General features: G+C 42.7%; 1 protein-coding gene across 1 annotated transcript in view; it reads left to right on the plus strand.

Moving 5' to 3' along the window:
* The window catches only part of Plxnc1 (plexin C1), a 150,900-nt gene that overhangs the window by 26,332 nt on the left and 105,686 nt on the right, over positions 1–18,882 (plus strand). The window contains exons 3-4 of the mRNA XM_042693085.1: positions 6,252–6,386; positions 10,659–10,759. Of these exons, the coding sequence (XP_042549019.1) occupies positions 6,252–6,386; positions 10,659–10,759 (236 nt within the window). The remainder of the gene's footprint in view (positions 1–6,251; positions 6,387–10,658; positions 10,760–18,882) is intronic.

The raw sequence follows: 18,882 nt of genomic DNA on the forward strand, positions 1-18,882 counted from the left end.
TTTTTTTTTTTTTTTTTTTGATTGTGATTAAATGATTACATAATTTCAAAGTCACAAGTTCATTCTAACTTCCCTGGAGCAAATTGTCTACCACAGTCTGTAATATATAACAGTGTTCACATGTTATACACCATACATGTGATCAGCAGCATGAGGATATTTAGTAGTGGTTCAACCAGATGAGCGGGAGTTCTTTGTTTCTTAAGTCCTGTTAGTTTTGTCGTATCACCTAACCTTTTGGATTTAGCATCCACTTATGAGGGAGACCATGTTTTATATTTTATCTTTATTATTGCTAGTGACTAAGGCACATTAAAGGCTATTAGATAATTGCTTTCTCCCCTCTTTCTCTGTGTGTCTCTCTGTATCTCGGTAATCCCCCCCCCCCCCCCCCCCCGTCTCTCTCGTGTGTGTATGTGTGTTTTAATTCCTTCCCCAGTCTTTCTCTGTAACTTTGTATAGAAAAATAAGTAACCGTCAGCTTGTTTGACCTACAACTGGCCAGTTCCACAGAGTGAGACATAGGAAAAGAAAGTTAGCCTAAGAGGTTTTGGCTTTTAGAACACCCATGGTTTTTTTTTTTTTTTTTCCATTTTGTGGCAATCATAGAGACAGAAATTATATTTTGTTTCACTTTCTCCTCCCTCCTCTTCCTCACCATAGTTTTCTTCCCATGGATGTTGAGCTAGCTTGCAATCTTAGGCTGGGGAAGTCTCTATTAGCTTCATTTCAGCAACATGGTTGGGAAGTTTTTTGTATGCATCAAAAACCCCAAGGCTAGTTAATAGCCTACCATGAGGCTTCAGGAAGATGTCAACAGAAGCAATATGTTGACATGAACTGAAATTCTCTATCGGGGAAAAATTTTTTTTTCTGTACAAGCTTCAGCTGGAACAATGTGGAGAGCCTTATAAAATCTTGAATACTAATAGAGTAGTTCTCATTTAATAAATATGTATTGGGCACCTCTTCTGTATCAAACATTCTTCTGGGTACTGAAGGTGCAAAGGTGAACAAAACCGACAAGCACCCACTTCTTGGGTGGAGGGAGAAAAATATGGAAAACAACTCAATTAATTAGCTTAGATAACTTTAAGATAAAAAGAAGATTGAAGTTTGAAGCCAGTCCAGGCAAAAAAAAGAAAACAACAACAAGGAAAAAAAAAATCTCAGCACTGGCATGGTGGCATGTCATCCCGGCTATGTGGAAGGATAGGATAGGAGGATCATGGTCCAGACCAGCCTATAATTAAAAGTGTAAGAACCTCCCTGAAAAGTGACTAATGCAAAAAGGGCTGGGGGCATGACTCAAGTGGTGGAGCACCTGATTAGCATGACAAGGCCCTGAGTTCAAAAACCTCAAAAAACTATATACATGGAAGAGGCTCAGAGTAAATTCAGAATAGATCTATATTAAGATAGAACGCTGGTAGCAGTAAATAAAAATCCACAGTGTGCCCAAGCAGTATGTGTGTAAATTGGATGCGGTTTCTCTTATGCAAAATTCAACCCATTTTGGGTTCCTGTGACTCATGGTTCCTTCCTGCACTGGATTACAGATCTAGTTCTTTTTCTGAGGCTGCCCAGCTAAACCCAGCCTGGGAAGGGATATTTCCCTGGCTCTGGTGTTGTTGGCTTGCATCTCAGAGTACAAGTCCTTCTATGTTTGTTGCTTTGGTGCCTCCTGAGTTTGTTTCAGGGTAAGATGAGGTAGGTGGGAGGTAATAATAGAAACCTAGTAAGCTAGGGATGAGATTGAGGAACCCGAGAGGTAGAGGTCCCCATCCCTTGGAGCAGCAGTGTTTTAGGAACTCTTGAGAGAAAAACGAAAATTTCTCTTGCTTTGGTCCTCCAAAGATCATTCATTACCTAATCTATAAAATCTCAAATACAGTTTTTAATTTGAATCTTATGTCTTGTTTAAAATAATACATTGACATTATTCGAAACTCAAAAGAACCAAGGAAATCTTCTGTGAAAGTCTTTCATTCCTGACTTTTTTTTTTTTTTTTGTCGGTTGTGGGGCTTGAACTCTGGGCCTGGGCACTGTCCCTGCGCTCTTCAGATCAAGGTGAGCGCTCTACCACTTGAGCCACAACGCCACTTCCAGTTTTCTAGTGGTTTTTATTGGAGATTAGTGTCTCACAGGGCTGGGAAGGTGGCTCAGTGGTACAGTGCTTGCCTTGCATGCCTGAGGCCCTGGGTTCGATTCCTCAGCACCACATAAGCAAAAAGAAAAAAGCCAGAAGTGGCGCTGTGGCTCAAGTGGTAGAGCGCTAGCCTTGAGCTGAAGAGCTGAGAGATAGTGCCCAGGCCCAGAGTTCAGGCCCCACGACCAGACACCCCCCCCCCCCAAAAAAAAAGAGTTTCACAGACTTTCCTGCCCGGGCTGGCTTTGAACTGCGACCCTCAGATCTCAGCCTCTTGAGTAGCTAGGCTTACAGGCGTGAGCCACTGGTGCCCAGCTTCTCATTCCTGACTTTCAAGGTAACTAATGACAGTAGTTTCTCTTCCAGTGAGAATTTATGCCAACGAGCAAAAGGTGGAAAAGATATATAAATTTGTATTTACATTCATACATACTTAATATAACATGTTAAAGATAACACAAAGAGCTTTCTACTTATATTTATGGTTGAATAGTATTCCATTATGCACATTGTAGTTTTCTTAGCTAATTCCCATGAACCTACGTGATTTCACAGGTGTATGAGGGGCTACAGGGCCCACAGTCATATGCTTTTATATCTTTGATGGATAATGCCAGATTCCTTCCACACAGATTCCACACCACAGGTCACCTCGCTTCTGTAGAGAGCAGGACAAACTGTGATGTAGGCCGTGGGAAGAGGCTTGTTCAGGAAACTGGTTGGAAATCCCTGGCATGCTGTATACCTGATAATATAAACAACACAGGAAGTAAAGTCTGCCCTGCCCTCATTCAGAGTCTCAGAGAGATTACAGGAGCTTCATATCCATGCTATAAGTAAATAGACCAATATTGATTGCAACTAGACCTCTCCAACCCCCAGCCTCTGCACCAACCCTGCTGTAAAAATAAACAACCTGAACCACCAATAGAAACAGTGGCATTACTCCTAGTTCATGGGCAGTGGGAAAGGGTGGTGGCTTCCTAAATTATGTTTCTTATTTACTTTCTTATTTCTCCAGATACTACATCAGTCACCCTAGAATAACTCATTCTGCATCTCTACAAATGGTGGTCATGGTCTTAAATAACTCTGACCATAATGCCATTGTCATAGCTAACACATTTATCAGAAATCACTTAGCATCATCAACTGCCCCATCCATGTAACAAATATGTTCCCAGTTGATTAAAACATGGACTTAAAATTATTTTTGTTTAGACTGGTGCCCATTCAATATTTGTTCCATCTCTCATCTAGAACAGTCTTTCTGGCTTTTATTCCTGACCCATTTCCTACACAATGTCTCACACCATAGATGTGTGTTATTTTCTTTGTGGTATCATTTAGCTTGTTTTTTGAGTCTTTCTGCTTTGAAACAAAATTTGTGCCAGTCCTGAGACTTGAACTCAGTACTTGAACACTGCATAAAACAAGTGTTCTAGCATTTGAGCCACAGCTCCAGTTCCAGGTTTGGGTGCTTGTTTTTGTGGTTGTTGTTGTTGTTTTGGTGATTAATAGGAGGTAAGGGTCTCATGGACTTACCTGCCTGGCTGGCTTTGAACAGGGATCCTTGGATCTCCACTGCCTGAGTAGCTAGGATTCACAGGCATGAGCCGGTGGTACCTGGCTCTCTTTCTACTTTCTAATGCTAAGTGATATTAGCATCGAAGATCTGGTTGGGTTCAGGTTCCATTTTATTGGTGAGAATTCAGCATGGCTGATGCTTTAGTGATGGTATTAATGACTCCTTAAAGAAATACCAGGGTAGACTCCTCTCTTGAGTCTCTCTTGAGAATGTCTATAGAACCTTTTCTTCAAATTGACTTCTAATTTCTCTTCTTTTAAACCACCGCTTTCCATAGTCATATCAGCTGTTTGAGTCTCAGGTGAGTAAAGAACTTAGGAAGTAGAAATGACACAGTTGGACTCTCTGGTCAGTGCCTGCCTGCCCATGCCCCTCCCCTCAGTTTTCTCTAGAGCAGTGTTGTCTAATAGAGCATTTGGTACTTATAGAAATGTTTTATGTCTTTACTCTCCAATGTGGTATCCTGGAGCTATAGGTGCCAACTGAACACTTGAATTATAGTTAGTGTAACTGACATAAAGGCCTTTATGTAGTGACTGGCTACCATCTTGGATAAGGTAGTTTTAGAGTCATTTTAAAAGGAAGCATAGACCTTCTTCACCTCCCTTGGGACCTAACTGTTTCAGTTGAAAAAAGAGATAAAAAATATGTGAAAAGTCTTTGTTTGATGATATACACAGTAAAAAGAATAATTTTTATATGTGACTTCAAAAGGTGATCAAATTTCCAAAAGTATTCAAAAGGTAATTGTTTTCAAAAGTCTGGTAACATTTTAAATAATCAAATATTCAGTGTCTTTTGTTATTTAATGAGGCGTTGTGGTTATCTCTTTAGGTCACCCATTAGCCATTTAACTCGGTATCTTTAACATCAGTATAATATACTGATTAATGTTTATATCTCCATTGGTTCAACAAAAGTCATGTTTCATATATAGAATGGCTTTTGCTGAGCTGCTACTGAATTTGGTGAGTTTACCAGAGAGGTAAAATAAGTTACTAATTTGAAGTAGTAAAACTACTTAAAGATAGAACCCGGATGGAAATCCAGCCTCTGGCTGCCAATACATTCCTCTAGGATTGTGGTACTTTGCTCCTAACTGGCCTTCAGACCTATGCTCAGACCCTACCTTCTCACCAAGTTGCTCTGTTCAAGATCTTACTGTTTTCTCTCCCCAACTACAGTAACTAAAAGGGGATTTTTGCGGGCCTCCAAGAACCTAGATGATCCTCCACGTTACTTCACTGCCTTACTGCCCACTTTTTTCCAACTTGCCCTGCTCCAGCCACAGTGGCCTCCTTTCATTTTAGTCTGTAAACTGATAGGGCCTCCTTTAAAAACATGTTTCATCCAGATATCTAAATGACTCACTCCTCTACCTCCTGTAAGTTTCTAAATAAATGTTGTTTCCTTTGTGAGACCTTCCCCGAGCATGTGTTGTCCTTTTCCTTACTCACTTTATTTTTAATTTACTCTCTCATCACTGAAAGCCACTGTGCCACACACACACACATACACGCACACACACACACACACAGAGTTCTGTGAAGTGCAGGATCTTCCCCTTCCCTGTTTTGTCCATGGCCATTTTTCAAACACTTAAAACAGTGCCTGATACACGATAAGTGAAGAGTGAAGCTCAGGTGTCCAATTTCAAAGCCACTGAATACTGATGAACACCTGCTTTACATTTTATATGTGCGCACATTGCTACTTGCCTATACCTGTTAACTCCTCAGAGTTACTTTAAGATGCATGATGTCATCAGAGTAACCCATGCAAATATATGCAAATAAGCTACTGCCTGTAGCTTCAAGATCACTCCTGGCACAATACTAACCAATCTGTCACTTGTGGCTTTTAGTAGGGCTAGATGAGGTTAACAACTGTGGACAAGAAGCTTCCACATGTGAAAATTAGGCCCCAGCATTGAGGAGTAGCTTTCTTGCTTATCAGTTTTTGGTGACTTTGTCCCCTGCATAAGCAGATATGCTGAGCTTATTATTGAAGATGAAGATGGGCATATGAGAGGATGGCTAAGGACTATAGTACTTTACCCAGTCTTTGTTGCTCTGGTGGCTCATGCTTATAATCCTAGTTTCTCAAGGAGGCTGAGATTTTAGGATTAAGATTCAAAGCCAGGCTGGACAAGAAAGTCTCTGTGACACTTATTGCCAGTTAATGAGTAAAAAGCCAAGAGTGGAGTTGAAGCTCAAGTGGTAAAGCACCAGCCTTGAGTGAAAAAGCTAAAGAATAGTTCCCAGACCCTGAGTTCAAGCCCCAATGTTTGGAAAGAAAGAAAAGGAAGAAAGGAAGGAGGGAGGGAGGAAGGGAGGAAAAGAAGGAAAGGAAGAGAGAAAAAGAAAAATAGGGAGAGAGGGAAAAGAAGGGATGGGGAAAGAGAAAGAAAAAGAGAAAGAAAGGGTCTGATATTATGACTAAGTTACAAGTTTTGTCATTTTGCCATTCAAATCACCTAATATAAATCATATTTCTCTTTTTGAAAAAAATAGGTTATTCTTGGTGAGAATTTGACTTCCAATTGTCCAGAGGTGATCTATGAAATTAAAGAAGAAACACCTGTGTTCTACAAACTTGTTCCTGATCCTGTGAAGGACACATACATCTATCTAACTGCTGGGAAAGAGGTAGGTAGGAATGCTAGTTATTGCTTCTGACTTAGGAATAAAAATTATTTAATCAATGTCATTATCTCGTGGCAAAGCTTTTACTTTGAACTACTGAGTTTAAATGTTGCTTCAGGCTTTGAGAAGACCCACAGTGGGTCACAGACATGGAATTAAAAACCACCCTGGCTGTCAGTAAGTAAGTAAGAAATATTACCTATTTAGACGATTTTATTATTGGTCATATTTCCAGTGCCTAGGTTTTCAGAGGAGGGCATGCTTACAAATGGACGCATGGTCGGCAAGGTAACTGGATTTGCACATTGATTGTGTGGACACTGTAAGGGATAGATGCAGTTACGAATATACCCAATGGGACTGGCTTTGGAATATGGGGTTAATGTCAGGCCACAGTCTCATGCACATTCATGAACCAGGAAATATACAGCACTCACCCTCCTTCTCTTAATTTATCTGCTGTTTAAGGTTGTTTCCCTCCCCACTCCTGCCTACTGAAATAAAAACACTGCCTTTCAAACATTTTCTTCATCTTTACAAAGTATTCTTGCTGAGGGAAGAGGAGAGAAAGCCGATTTTTTTAGGGAGATCTCACCGACAGTGTGTTTATTATCACTATTCCCTGTGTAGTGTGATGCATACACATATAATAAAGAATACTAATGAGCTGTGTTGGTAACTTAATGAGATAGTTACTTTTGTTTTATATATGAAGAACTGAAGACTTTGAGAAGCTTCAAAATTAATTAAATAAGGATATGTATATATCATTTTATTCATGGATGATACACATACATGTGTATGTCATGTGTGTGTGTGCACACATGTGCTCATGCATGTGTATCTTTGTGAGATCCTAATCATAAAACCTATGATAGATAAGATTAGGTGCTAAGTTCTTTCTGGAGAATGTTCTGGCATGGTAGTTTTTGGCCTTGTCTATTTGAACACACCAATTGCAAAGAAGATAACAGGATGTCACAGATGCCCTCATTCCACCTCATTTTCCATTCCTTTCCTTTTGGCATAGGCAGGAAACACTGACTGGTCTGCAGGTGATTTTTGAGTCACAGAGTAAGGGTAATGGCACTTTATAGTTTCTGGTGTTGTCAAACTAGAAATGACTGCATCAAGAAGTCTACCTCTGAATCTCCTACAGCTTTGAAAGCAGGTTCTTCACCACACAGAATCTTCTGTGCTGGCTTATATCACTATTCAAACACTCTTTATCATGTTTCTTCCCTGGATCTCATATTTGAAAGATTTCTGTCCACCCAACAAATGCATATATTAAGTAACCATTTCCATGCTGATACTTTATCAAAGATGCCTGAGATCTGCTAGCCAGAGTCTAGATTGCATTCTACATAAAGCCAATAAAATTCCAATCCCCAAAGCAAAGACAGTGGGTATCTGGCTTCATCTGTGTTTTTTCCCCCATTTAGCCTTTTGAAATATTGCCAATTGCACATAAGTCTTTATTACTATCCACATAGATAGTTACAGAACCAGAATATGGAACTTTCAGCTGAAGCTTGGAGAAAACCACACACAGTTAAGAGATCCTCACATTTTAAAGGGAAAGAGTTCTAGTCTCTGGTCATTCAAAGCTTGAAGTACCAGGAAGAGTTTTCAAGTTGGTATCAAAACTGATGTCCCAAGCCAGGACCTACGAGGTCACTAGTAACCCTAGCTACTTGGTAGGTTAAGATCAGGAGGTTCATGGGTTTGAGGCCAGTCCAAGAATATAAATAAGACTTCAACCCATAATAGTGGTGGTATGTGTCTGTTATTAAACCTATGGTGAAAAGCAAAAAATAGGAGGTTCTTGGTCTAGAGATGTACTTGGGTAGGAAGCAAGACCCTATCTAAAAAATAACAGATGCAAAAGGACTGGAGATATGACTCCATAATAAAGAGCCTGCCTAGAAAGCTGGAGGTCCTGAGAACAAAGCAAGCAAGAAAATCCTGATCATTTCTGTGTTCCTCATTTGGGATGAATGCTAGAGATCCTATGAGAAGGAAGGCCCTTTCCTAGACTCTTGGGGAGATATTAACAGCTATTCTACAAAGCAATGGGAAATTCATAAAATGGCACACAATGTGATTAAACATAATCATATGTAAATATGTGTATTGATGAGGAATATTCACATAGTACGTTAGAGGCCAAAGTCCAGTGTAATATTCCCAGTGTCTCTCATAAACATAGGTTTATACTTTTGTGTTGAAATGCATGAAATAGTTGTCCTCAGTCATTCTCAAGACCAAGGCCTACCTTCCCCAGAATGCTCAGAGCAGGCTTGGTCTAGTGACCAGATATGGTCCCGTGATTGGGCATGATCCTATAATCAGGTGTGGCCCTATGATCTGGTGAGATCTTGTGATCAGATGTGATCATGCCATCAGTCATTCCTTACTTGAACTCCTGAATTTTACAGCACTTAGCGTATGCAAAGACTCTCAGAAGCCCTGTGCTAAGAAAATCCATTGAGCCTTTTCAGTCCAAGGTTTTATATTTGTTAGACCGTGGAACTCTTTTCTCACATAATAGCAATAGCTAATATTTATGACATACATTATTTAGTATGTGTCAGACAATGTTCGTAATAACCCCATGAAGTCAGTGGTCCCAGTGCTATTTTATAGATGAGGAAACAAGGTTAGAGAGATTACACGACACTTATTAAAATCCCTTAGATCCAAAGAGGTTTTTGTGAGCTTATGAGGAAATAAATATCCACATTCTGGTTAATTCTGGCTCCAACTCATGGTCTGCCAGCTGCAACTGTCAGCCGCCTAGAAGCCTGAGAAATGGAAGGGCACAGTTGTCCCCCATGCAGGACCTTCCTCAGAAAATGCCTAGCTTTTTTCTTTTAGAATACTTTATTCTTTACTTTTACTTTCTAGCATGGGTAGCCTCCCATTATAATGAATCCCACAAGTTTCTTTACTACCTGCCGGCTATGTATGCCTTCAGAAAACGGGCCAGGCAATCCTCAGGGATTTGCTGCCTTCCTTGGCCCTACCCCAGGTCCTAGTCTACCCAACATGGCTGCCCTGTACACTACTGTTTGCTAATACTTGGAGAGGCAGCCATAGAAACAGAGCTGTGACCTGAATACTCTGTCCATTTCTTTTCTCTGTCTCTCTGTCTCTGTCTCTGTCTCTCTCTGTGTGTATGCTGGTACTGGGGTTTGAACTCAGAGCCTTGTGCCCTGGTTTAGCTTTCTTGTTCAGGCTGATGCACTTGAGCCGCTCCTCCATCCCAGCATTTTGATGGTTAATTAGAGATGAAGTCTCTCAAACTTCTTCCCAGGCTTGTTTAGGGTCTTCCAAGTCTCAGCGTCCTGAGTAGCTAGTATAACAGATATGAGCCTGATCCATTTCTTTTATTTTCAGTTGCACTGGAGGGGACCTGAGCAAGCACACCAAGAACTGAGGCGATGGAGCTAATCTAGACAGGCTGAGGGGGATCTGGTCCCACCTCTTTGTTCCCATATTCAGTGCCCACCTGGGGACTGGTAACCCTCCTGGAGAAGCCATTTACTGTTCCCAAATGTCCCTTTCTCAAGTACTACTGACCATAATGAAAAACCCTTGGATGAAAACCGGGTGACTTGATCTCATGAGCCCTGTGGAAATCATTCTTCACAGGTCAGACACTGAGGCCCCACCCCAGATCGCACAAGGGTCTGCATGACAGGCAAGTCTGGGAATACAGCAGATACAGTATCTTCTGGGACTGGTTCCAGGTATCCTCAGAATACCAAAATCTATAGATGCAAGTACCTCTCATAAAGTTTACATATAACCTGTGCACATCCTCCCATATACTTAAATCATCTTTAGATTCATTATCATGCCGGATAACAGTGTCAGGGTTATATATAAACAGCTAACTCGTTGCTATACTGTATTGTTTAGTGATACTGATGTGAACAAAATATGCGTATATATAGACAATATGTTTGATCTGTGGTTGATTGTGACTGCAGAAACTGCAGGTGGGGGAAGGAGTAGGAATGACCTTACGCATTTTCCAAAGTGCCCCCCCCCAACTGATTCTTATACAACTGTACCATATCCTGGACTATAATCATATCCTAGAACTTGAGACCTGCCACCTGGTGCCATTATAGAGACATTCTGAGTTCAAGTTGACAAATATTTTCTCTGTGGCCCTTCATCAGATAAGGTGTTCTAATTTTATTTATTTATTTTCTGGTTGTTGCTTCTAATTCCATCTGAACCCCTGGCATGTTTATTTTTTAGGTGAGGAGAATTCATGTGGCAAACTGCAGTAAGCACAAATCCTGCTCCGAGTGTATAGCAGCAGCGGACCCCCACTGTGGTTGGTGCCTCTCCCTACAAAGGTATTTCCTGAACGCTTTCTCACCGACTCAGGTTTTCTAGAATGTCACGTGGCAGAACACTTGTTGCCCTACTTTGTAAGATCCATTCCGAAGACTTGGGTGGGTGGGTGGGGGGAACAGATCTCTTTCCACCACCAAAATACCATATTGTAGCTCTAATTCTCAAAGATGATGCCAACCAAGTCAAATGACCTGAACTTTACACAGGGCCACCCAATCCGGGTTGGAGGGTGGTGGGGTGGGGGGGGTGGCGGGGAGGCAGACAGAGGGACAGGTATGTGACATCCAAAGGAGAGAGACCAGATCAGGCAGATTTGCTCTTTTTCTTTTTTTACTACAGAGTTTCCCAAGATTGGAGACTGAGCGAGAGAAGGGGGGGGGGGGGTGGGGGGAAGGAGGGAGGCAGGCAAAAGGTTCTCCCTCTGAGAAGATAAAAGAATAGGAATGTTTGAAAATTTTCAAATGAATCCTGATCATGTCATGTATTCTGTTTCGCTCTGTGGAAGGCTTGTTATTGATGGCGTTGTCTCTCCCTGTACCATACAGCCGTGGGCCTGATGTACAATCTCGGTCTCCAGGCAGAACCTGCCCAGCCTGGTCTTGAATTACGATGTACATACGACCCATCTAGGCTCAGGGGCGACTTGTAGAGGCTTCCTCACCATGGCAGTTCTTAGCGTCGCTGGGACCGGCCTGGTTGGATTCGCTGTTGCCATGGCAACCCAGCACTCGGGCTCTTGCTATAGACGCAAGGAGGAGAGAGCCTTCCTGCAGCTCAGGCAGAACAGGGGAAAAAAATAAACCACATAACCGTGTCTGTCAGTTTGGTGTTTTCAGTTTTTAAAGGTGAAAAGGGATAGGAAAGAGTAGAGCAGGTGAAGAGATGCTGAAGGCCCAACAAGAGGGCAGTTGTGGAAAGAAAAGAGGGCCAGAAAGTGAATTGGGGTTCTGATAAGGCAGGAAGCCAAGAGCAATGAAGAGAGGCAGGGGGAAATATAATGTAAGCAAGAGGTTCAGGAAACAAACTAAAAATATGGGGATGGAATTAATTAAGAGTTTGTGGAGGAAGTCACAATCTGAGCTGTCGCAAGAAAAGTGATTGCCCTTGCCTCTTGCTGTACCTCCTTACCAGGCTGTTTCCGTCAGAATCTCTGGCAGACAAAAGAAGCAGGCCCAGGAAAATTCTCATGAATAATTGTAATTGGGCAGTTACCTTTTCTTCTTGTTGCTTGCCTGAGTAGAGTTTAAGAAGTGAACTGACATGGCCAGCATTCGTCAGTTGCGCATGCACTAAGGGTCTTGCTGTCATCTTTCTATTGATGATCTATGCTGTTGTCTGAGGTGCTGTTGTCTGTGTTTGGAGAGCTGGGTGATGGTGGTGAGGGTGGTGGCAATGAAAGGGCCACATGTAGGTTGTGTCTACTCATTAGAGAAGATCAGGTCCGGAGTGGATGGGAGGTATACAAGAAGAATTTGGGGATTGGGTGTGTTTAGATGACCCTTATGGGATTCTTAGGATCAGACTAGGAAGAGAGTATAGGTTAAGGAGTGAAGTTTGAGAGGTAAGTTATTGCAATGTTTAGGGATCAGAGAGGAACAGAAAAAAAATTCAGAGGGTGTGGTTTGCATCAAGCCAGGGAAAAGACCAAGGGCTGGGGAGGTATCTACTTGTAAGGACAGTTGGTCCACTAGACTTGCCTAGTGATGATTGGTGATAGTCACTGAACTTGGTGCTGGAAGATGGGGCTAAAGCAAAGAAGACAAAGGGAAGAAGAACATTATTGAGAAAAGCTGGAAGAGTAAGTAGAGTCAGTCCCAAGAATTTTAGGTGTGTATATACGTATGTGTGTGCGCACATGTGCACCAGTTTGGGGGCTTTAACTCAGAGCCTGGACTTTATCCCCGAGCTGCTTTTGCTCAAGACTACCATTTGAATCACAGCTCCGCCTCTAGCTTTTTTTTTTTTTTGTCAATTTAGTGGAGATGAGAATCTCATAGACTTCCCTGAACTTTGACCCTTGGATCTCAGCCTCCTGAGAAGCTACTATTATACATGTGAGCCACTGGTGCCCAGCAACTTTTAGTTTGTTTAGGAGGATGGAGAAGTTATGCATTTTTGTGCTGCTGGGAAAATTCCAGTAGAGAGGAAGAAACTGATGACTCAGGAAAGACAAGAGAGGATTATATTGTCTTTTCCACAGATGACAGGAAAAAACAAAAAACAAAAAACACCTTATGTCCAGCAGAGAGGCCAACCTGAAATGGGAGCCCAGGCAGCTCTTCCCCAGTTATGGGCTATGTGGAAAGAGGAAAGAGACTGGCCCTGGTGTACTCACAGGGGGAAGAAGCATGTTCAGTATATTTTCACACTGCTGCCATCATCCTCATGACTTAAGTGAGCTTTGAGGAGAGATGAGAGAGCAAGAGTGAAATAGGAGTTGGGACAGAACCCCAAGCGAAGAAAAGATAGCTTGGTTGACAGGCAGCATTAGGGCCCATTTGAGGTTGAGGGTCTTGCCTTTGGAGCAGAGGAGAAAGCAAGGTTCAGCCCTAGAGTTGTAGCTGTCAAGCAGGGAAGAGATAGTAAGGAAGCAGGAAACTGAGGGTACCTGGGAATGATGGATGGGAAGAATGGATGCTGTTGATTGGCCATAGGGATGTATGGAGGACCCTGTGGAGCAAAGGAGGGGAATAAGGATGCGCTCACTGGTGAAGGAATGAAAGAGTGAGAAGACAGTAGGAGTTGTGCCCTGAAGGTTGTGTTTCAGGAGCTAGGGGAGGAGTAGAGGAAGGACTGTGGGAGGCCCCAAGTGGAGGTCATGGAGGAGGGGACCGAGTTACTGGCAATCACTAGGTCTGGGGAATCATTGGTTCCTGAAACTGGGATGGATTAATGGAGGACAGAAGGCCAGGAGGGGTCAAGGAACTGATGGAGGTGGTCACTAGTCTATCCGATGGCTCAGCGATCTGTGTGGGAGTTGCAAGAACACGGACGTGCCCAGTGCTCAAGAAAGTGTGGAGGGAAGAAGTCAGGAAATGGAGGGAAGTTGCCCAGGGGCAGTGGTGGGGGGTGGAGAGGGAAAGCTATGCTGTGGATATCTGCTTAGAAAGAGAGACAAAGGGTCTCAAAGAGGCCTGAAGTGGACCACCTATGATAGGGAGAGGTAACAGTCTGGTAGGACATGGAGAAGCTGTGTCCCCAGGCAAGAGCCACTTTCAGTTAGATCCAGGCATAGGGGAATATCAGAGTAGAAGTCTATTTTCAATAGAAGACTATTTTCTATAACTTGCTTCTCCTATCTTTGCATCTTTGCGCTCTCTCTCTCTCTCTCTCTCTCTTTCTGGCTGGTCCTGTGGCTTGAACTCAGGGCTTGAGTGCTGTCCCTGACCTTCTTTTGCTCAAGACTAGCACTCTATCACTTGAAGCCAACTTGGGTAGGAAAGTCCATGAGACTTTTATCTCCAATCATCCCGCAAAAAGCTGGAAGTAATGCTATAGCTCAACTGGCAGAGTACCAGCCTCGAGCACAAAAGCTGAAGGATACCGCTCAGGCTCTGAGTTCAAACCCCAATACTGGCACAAGACAAAAGCACATGTTAAATGAAGTAGATGAAGTGATTGGTAAGATGAAGGAATGACAGATTGAGACTTGAGACTTAAGTATTAAGTCATGGAGTAATGGAGCAGTGGCCCATCCCTGGGCTTCCAGATGTCTTCATTTTGGCCTAAGATGAAATAAGATTAAGCCTCAGATCCATGACTCATGTTAAGCTCCCAGAACCATTCAAAATGAGGAACTCTAAAGGGGGTGTTTGCTTATAACTGTAGAACATCCCACTGTGTTTGTTTTAAATGTCACAGATTTATTTAGAAAAATAATTTCTCTGTTGAGAAGGTTGAACTTTCTTGTCTGTGTGTCTAGAAAGTTCATTTGGGGAAGAAGAGCAAGAAAATGAGTTTAATTTCCTTTTGATCTGGGAGGGTTAAGAATAGGCACCCAGTCAGTATAATAAGCAGATAAAAAGCAATCTGATAAACAATGAGCTCTAAAAAGTCTAGTATTTTATTGTGGGAACCTCAGATCCAACCTGTGCTGAATTTGTCTGTGTGGGTGGAGAGTGAATTTTTGCAGGCTGAATATCTGGGGTTTGGAAGTCGTTTCTCGGCCTCTCCCCTATTGCAGTGCTTAGCACATGTGTTCAGCTGTGGATCCCCACAAAACTATCAATCCTGAACCCATGCATGGGGTGCTGTTCCAGAAGTTCATTTGCAAGTTTCCTTGGCATGCAGAGTGCATTTCCCCCCAGAAACAATGTCATAAATTAAGGGTTGATTCCCCAGCCAGCCCACAAAATTCAACTGATTTAATTTCAACAAGTATTTGTTGAAAACCTACCATGATCCCAGTGTGGGAAGTGAGATAGCTTGGTGCTTTGAGAGAAACCAGATGCCATTCTTCACTGGAGGGAAGTCACATGCCAGCTAAGGGGGCAGTCCTGTCAATGGCTGGCATTCATTCATTCATTCACTCAATCACACGCCTAATCACCAATATTCATTAAGTAGCTACTATGTGTTAAGCCTGATACACAGTGCTGGAGATAGTTCTTTCTTGTCTGTATGGAGCTTGAAGTCTAGTGAAGGAAAGTAGGTAAGTGTAGCAGTCAGTCTCTACTTCAATAGCACTGCATGACAAACAAGCCCAAATTCTCAATGGTTTACAGGAACAAATACATATTTACATTTTTTTTTGCTCTTGGGCTATGGGGAGGCATGTGGGGGTCTGGGTCAAAACTGCAGATTGAATTCAGTTTGCTTCACATACTTTTCTTCTGTAAACACTCTTGTTAACACAAATAACAAAAGCATAAAACACCAGGCTAAGCTATGTCATGATCTCAAAATCTGCATGGTATTTACTGATATTACATTGCTAAAGCCTGCCAACATAGCCAAGCCCAACCTCCTCAATGGGGCAGAGGAATATATTAGACCTATTATAGTAGGAAACATTGTAAATGAACATGACAAAGGATGGTAGAGGTGTCTAATTGTAGTACAGGAGGGACTGGAGAATTGGGAGCGAGCCAGGAACTAATCTATCATTAATTAAAGGAGATGGATGAAATAGAGTATAATAAAGACTCACAGAGAGGAAGCATAGGCTCTCATGGAGCTATATTAAAAAAATTAACTCAAATGTAAAAGTCAAGGAAGGCTTTCTGGAGGGGATATCTCTGCTGAAGCCTAGGCAGGTATCAGCTGGGTCAAGAGGAGGCAAGAGAAGCTTATAGAGAGAACAGGATGGCAAAGGCCAAGAGGAGGCTCAGTACAGGAGAGCCTATAGTATATATAGCAGAGGAATGATGGGAAACGAGAGGTGAGGTAGACAGGAATGGATGGTGGAAAGCCTTGTAAGCCATGTTAAAGAACTTGTTGAATGAGCTTGAGAAGCCAGAGCAGAACTTGCATTTGAAGAGTGAGCTGTGATTTAGCGTCAGGACTCGGGTGCAAGACAGACATGAAGAGATACCTATCCTATGCCAGCAGATCAGTCAGCAGGCAGCTGTAGAATTGCCAGAGACTGGGGACTGGATTGGAGGAGGAATGGGAAGCTGTGGGTGGACTTGAGGGCTATTTGGAAGCTAGTATTGACAGAACTTCATGATTAATTGGATTTGTCCTTGAGTCTGACACACTAAAAAATAGGACCATAAAATGAAAAATAAAATAATCCAGGTGGCCACTGTATTGTGGGTTTTTTTCTTTTTCTGGAAGATATATTCTTTCTTTCTTGATCCAAGACCTCACAAAGAAAATAAAGAAGTGATGCCCGAACCTACTACAAACTCTTCCTGTGGTCCAGGCAGTGACCCAGCCTCTAGGTTGAAGTGCAGAGGATGGGTTCCCAGGTCAGATGGCTCTCCAAGAGCCGCCAGAGCTAAGTCTTAGCATGTACAGTGAGTGAGTCACTTCCACTCAACCAGCAACTCAAGGAATTTGCTGCTGAGATTATAGGATAGAGGGGCAGCAGGCCTCTGGCTTGGAGGACCAGATGAATGGTCTGTACTGAGTACAATGTACTGAGTACAATGTAGGAGGAAGGTCTTGTTTGGGGCACCAAAGATACAAGCCAGCCATACTGGCAGCAGGAGTGGTCCAGCCAAGGGAAAAGCCATTAATGATCCCACAGTTAGCTTTGTTGAAATGGAACCTAGACTTCTGTGTGACCTGAAAATTTCTTATTTTCTCTGTGCTAAATCTCTCCTTCTGTAGAGTTAAGGGTAGGACTTAGAGGGCTGTGGAGAGGATTAAATCAGATAGTGACCATGAAAGTTCAGGCACAGGGCTTGCTTCACAGGAAATACTGAAGTAGCTGTAGATAGCAGCCAAGGAGGGAGTCCCAGGTTGTCTCCAAGGCTGAGAAAGACTTCCAGGAGGAACTGGCCTTTGACATCGATCCTTGAAGGCTGAGTGGACTTTTCCCAAGGGCACAGTGTGAGGCAGAAGCAGCAATTCTGTCTGGAAGGATGGCTGGGGAACAGCAAGTTGGATCTTGTTCTTAACTCACAGACTGAAGGAGGAAGGAAGAGGATAAGGGTGTTAGCTAGGACCAGGATGTGAAGGGCTCTGAGCTTAGACTTAATTAGTGTGCGCTACAAACTCATTAGAGGGTTTAAAGCATAGGGCTGTGCCTTCAAAAGATTTGTGTCTCGAAAAGATTATCTTGTTGACAATGTAGAAGATGAATTGCATTAATTTAGGCATCAGCTGTATCAGCTGGACCAGACTCCCCCCCCCCTGCGCTCCCCCCCCCCCCCTTAACATCCGTGCAAGGCCACTTCCCTCACTGTGTGCTGTAAAGACTGTTTATCTCCTGTGTCTCTCTGGTTCATCTCCTTGGTGGCCAAGTCTCCAAATTCCATGTTGCTCTCTACCTCTTGTAACCTCACCATGGGGGGTCCACTTGCTTAGGTCTGTCAAGTAATGGAATCAGGGCTGGACCCTCTTCAGAAAATGGGCCACCCAGAAAAAGCCACATTTACCCTTAGTGTCCTTTCCCTTAATACTCCACCTAATACCCTAGGTGGAGACAGAGCTCCCAGGCATGCTGATTATGGGATGGCTGGATGCTCTCCTTGATTACTTAATCTTCACTCTATATTCTTCATGGCTATTCCATGTGACAGTAAAAGATCATCAGGAATCTTCTGGTCCCTGTTTGAGGCATTCAGCTGTTGTTGGGCTGTTCTACATGAGATTGTGAAAGGGGTCATTTCAACTGAACAGCAGGTTGACATCAGTACTATTACCAACCCCACTTTGTAGATGGGAAGACTGGTAGAGATTGTATTTAGTTTCCTACTGCTATTGTCACCTATCAGCAGAGGCTTCAAACAGTATGACCTTATTATATAGCTCTTGGAGTTTCACAAGTCTGGGTTTCACAGTCACAGTTTCACAAATGGGCTTTGCTGGGCTGAAATCGAGGTGTTGACAGAGTTGTATTTCTTCTGGGGGCTGTAGAGACGATCTGTTTCCTTGTCTTTTCCAGCTTCTGGAGGCAGCTTGCATTCCTTGGCTTGCTGCCCCTTCCTGCATCTTCAAAGCCATCAGTGTGGCATCTCCAGTTCCCTCTGGCTCTGAACTCTGTTTCTTGTCTTCCCATCTCTGACTCCTGTCCTGCTTGCTCTTATAAGGGCCCTTCATCTTAATGTACTCATCTTCCAGGAGAGAGTGAGGGAAGGGATGATATTGTTCAAAAAGGAATGTACTCTTTACTTGGCTTATGTAACTGTAATCTCTCTGTAAATCACTTTGATAATAACAATAAAAATAAAATAAAATTAATATACTTACCTTAATCATAGCTACCAAATACCTTGCCATGTAAGATAACAACTAAGGATTAAGGATGTGGCCCTCTTTGAGAGCCATTATTCATCTACTGCATGTTACACAAGTAGCAGAAATGGCCTTCAAATCCAGATTGAACTCTAATTCCCAAGCCATTCCCTTAGCTACCATTGTAGGAAAGAGGAAGAGAGACAGGAAAGAGACATATCTCTCATGTCATCGGAGAGATGAGAGCTTGAGCTAGACAGCTCAAATGGTTTTTTGT

Source organism: Dipodomys spectabilis, unplaced genomic scaffold, assembly GCF_019054845.1.
Source record: "Dipodomys spectabilis isolate Male_0828 unplaced genomic scaffold, ASM1905484v1 ptg000163l, whole genome shotgun sequence".
Taxonomy (NCBI): Eukaryota; Metazoa; Chordata; class Mammalia; order Rodentia; family Heteromyidae; genus Dipodomys; species Dipodomys spectabilis.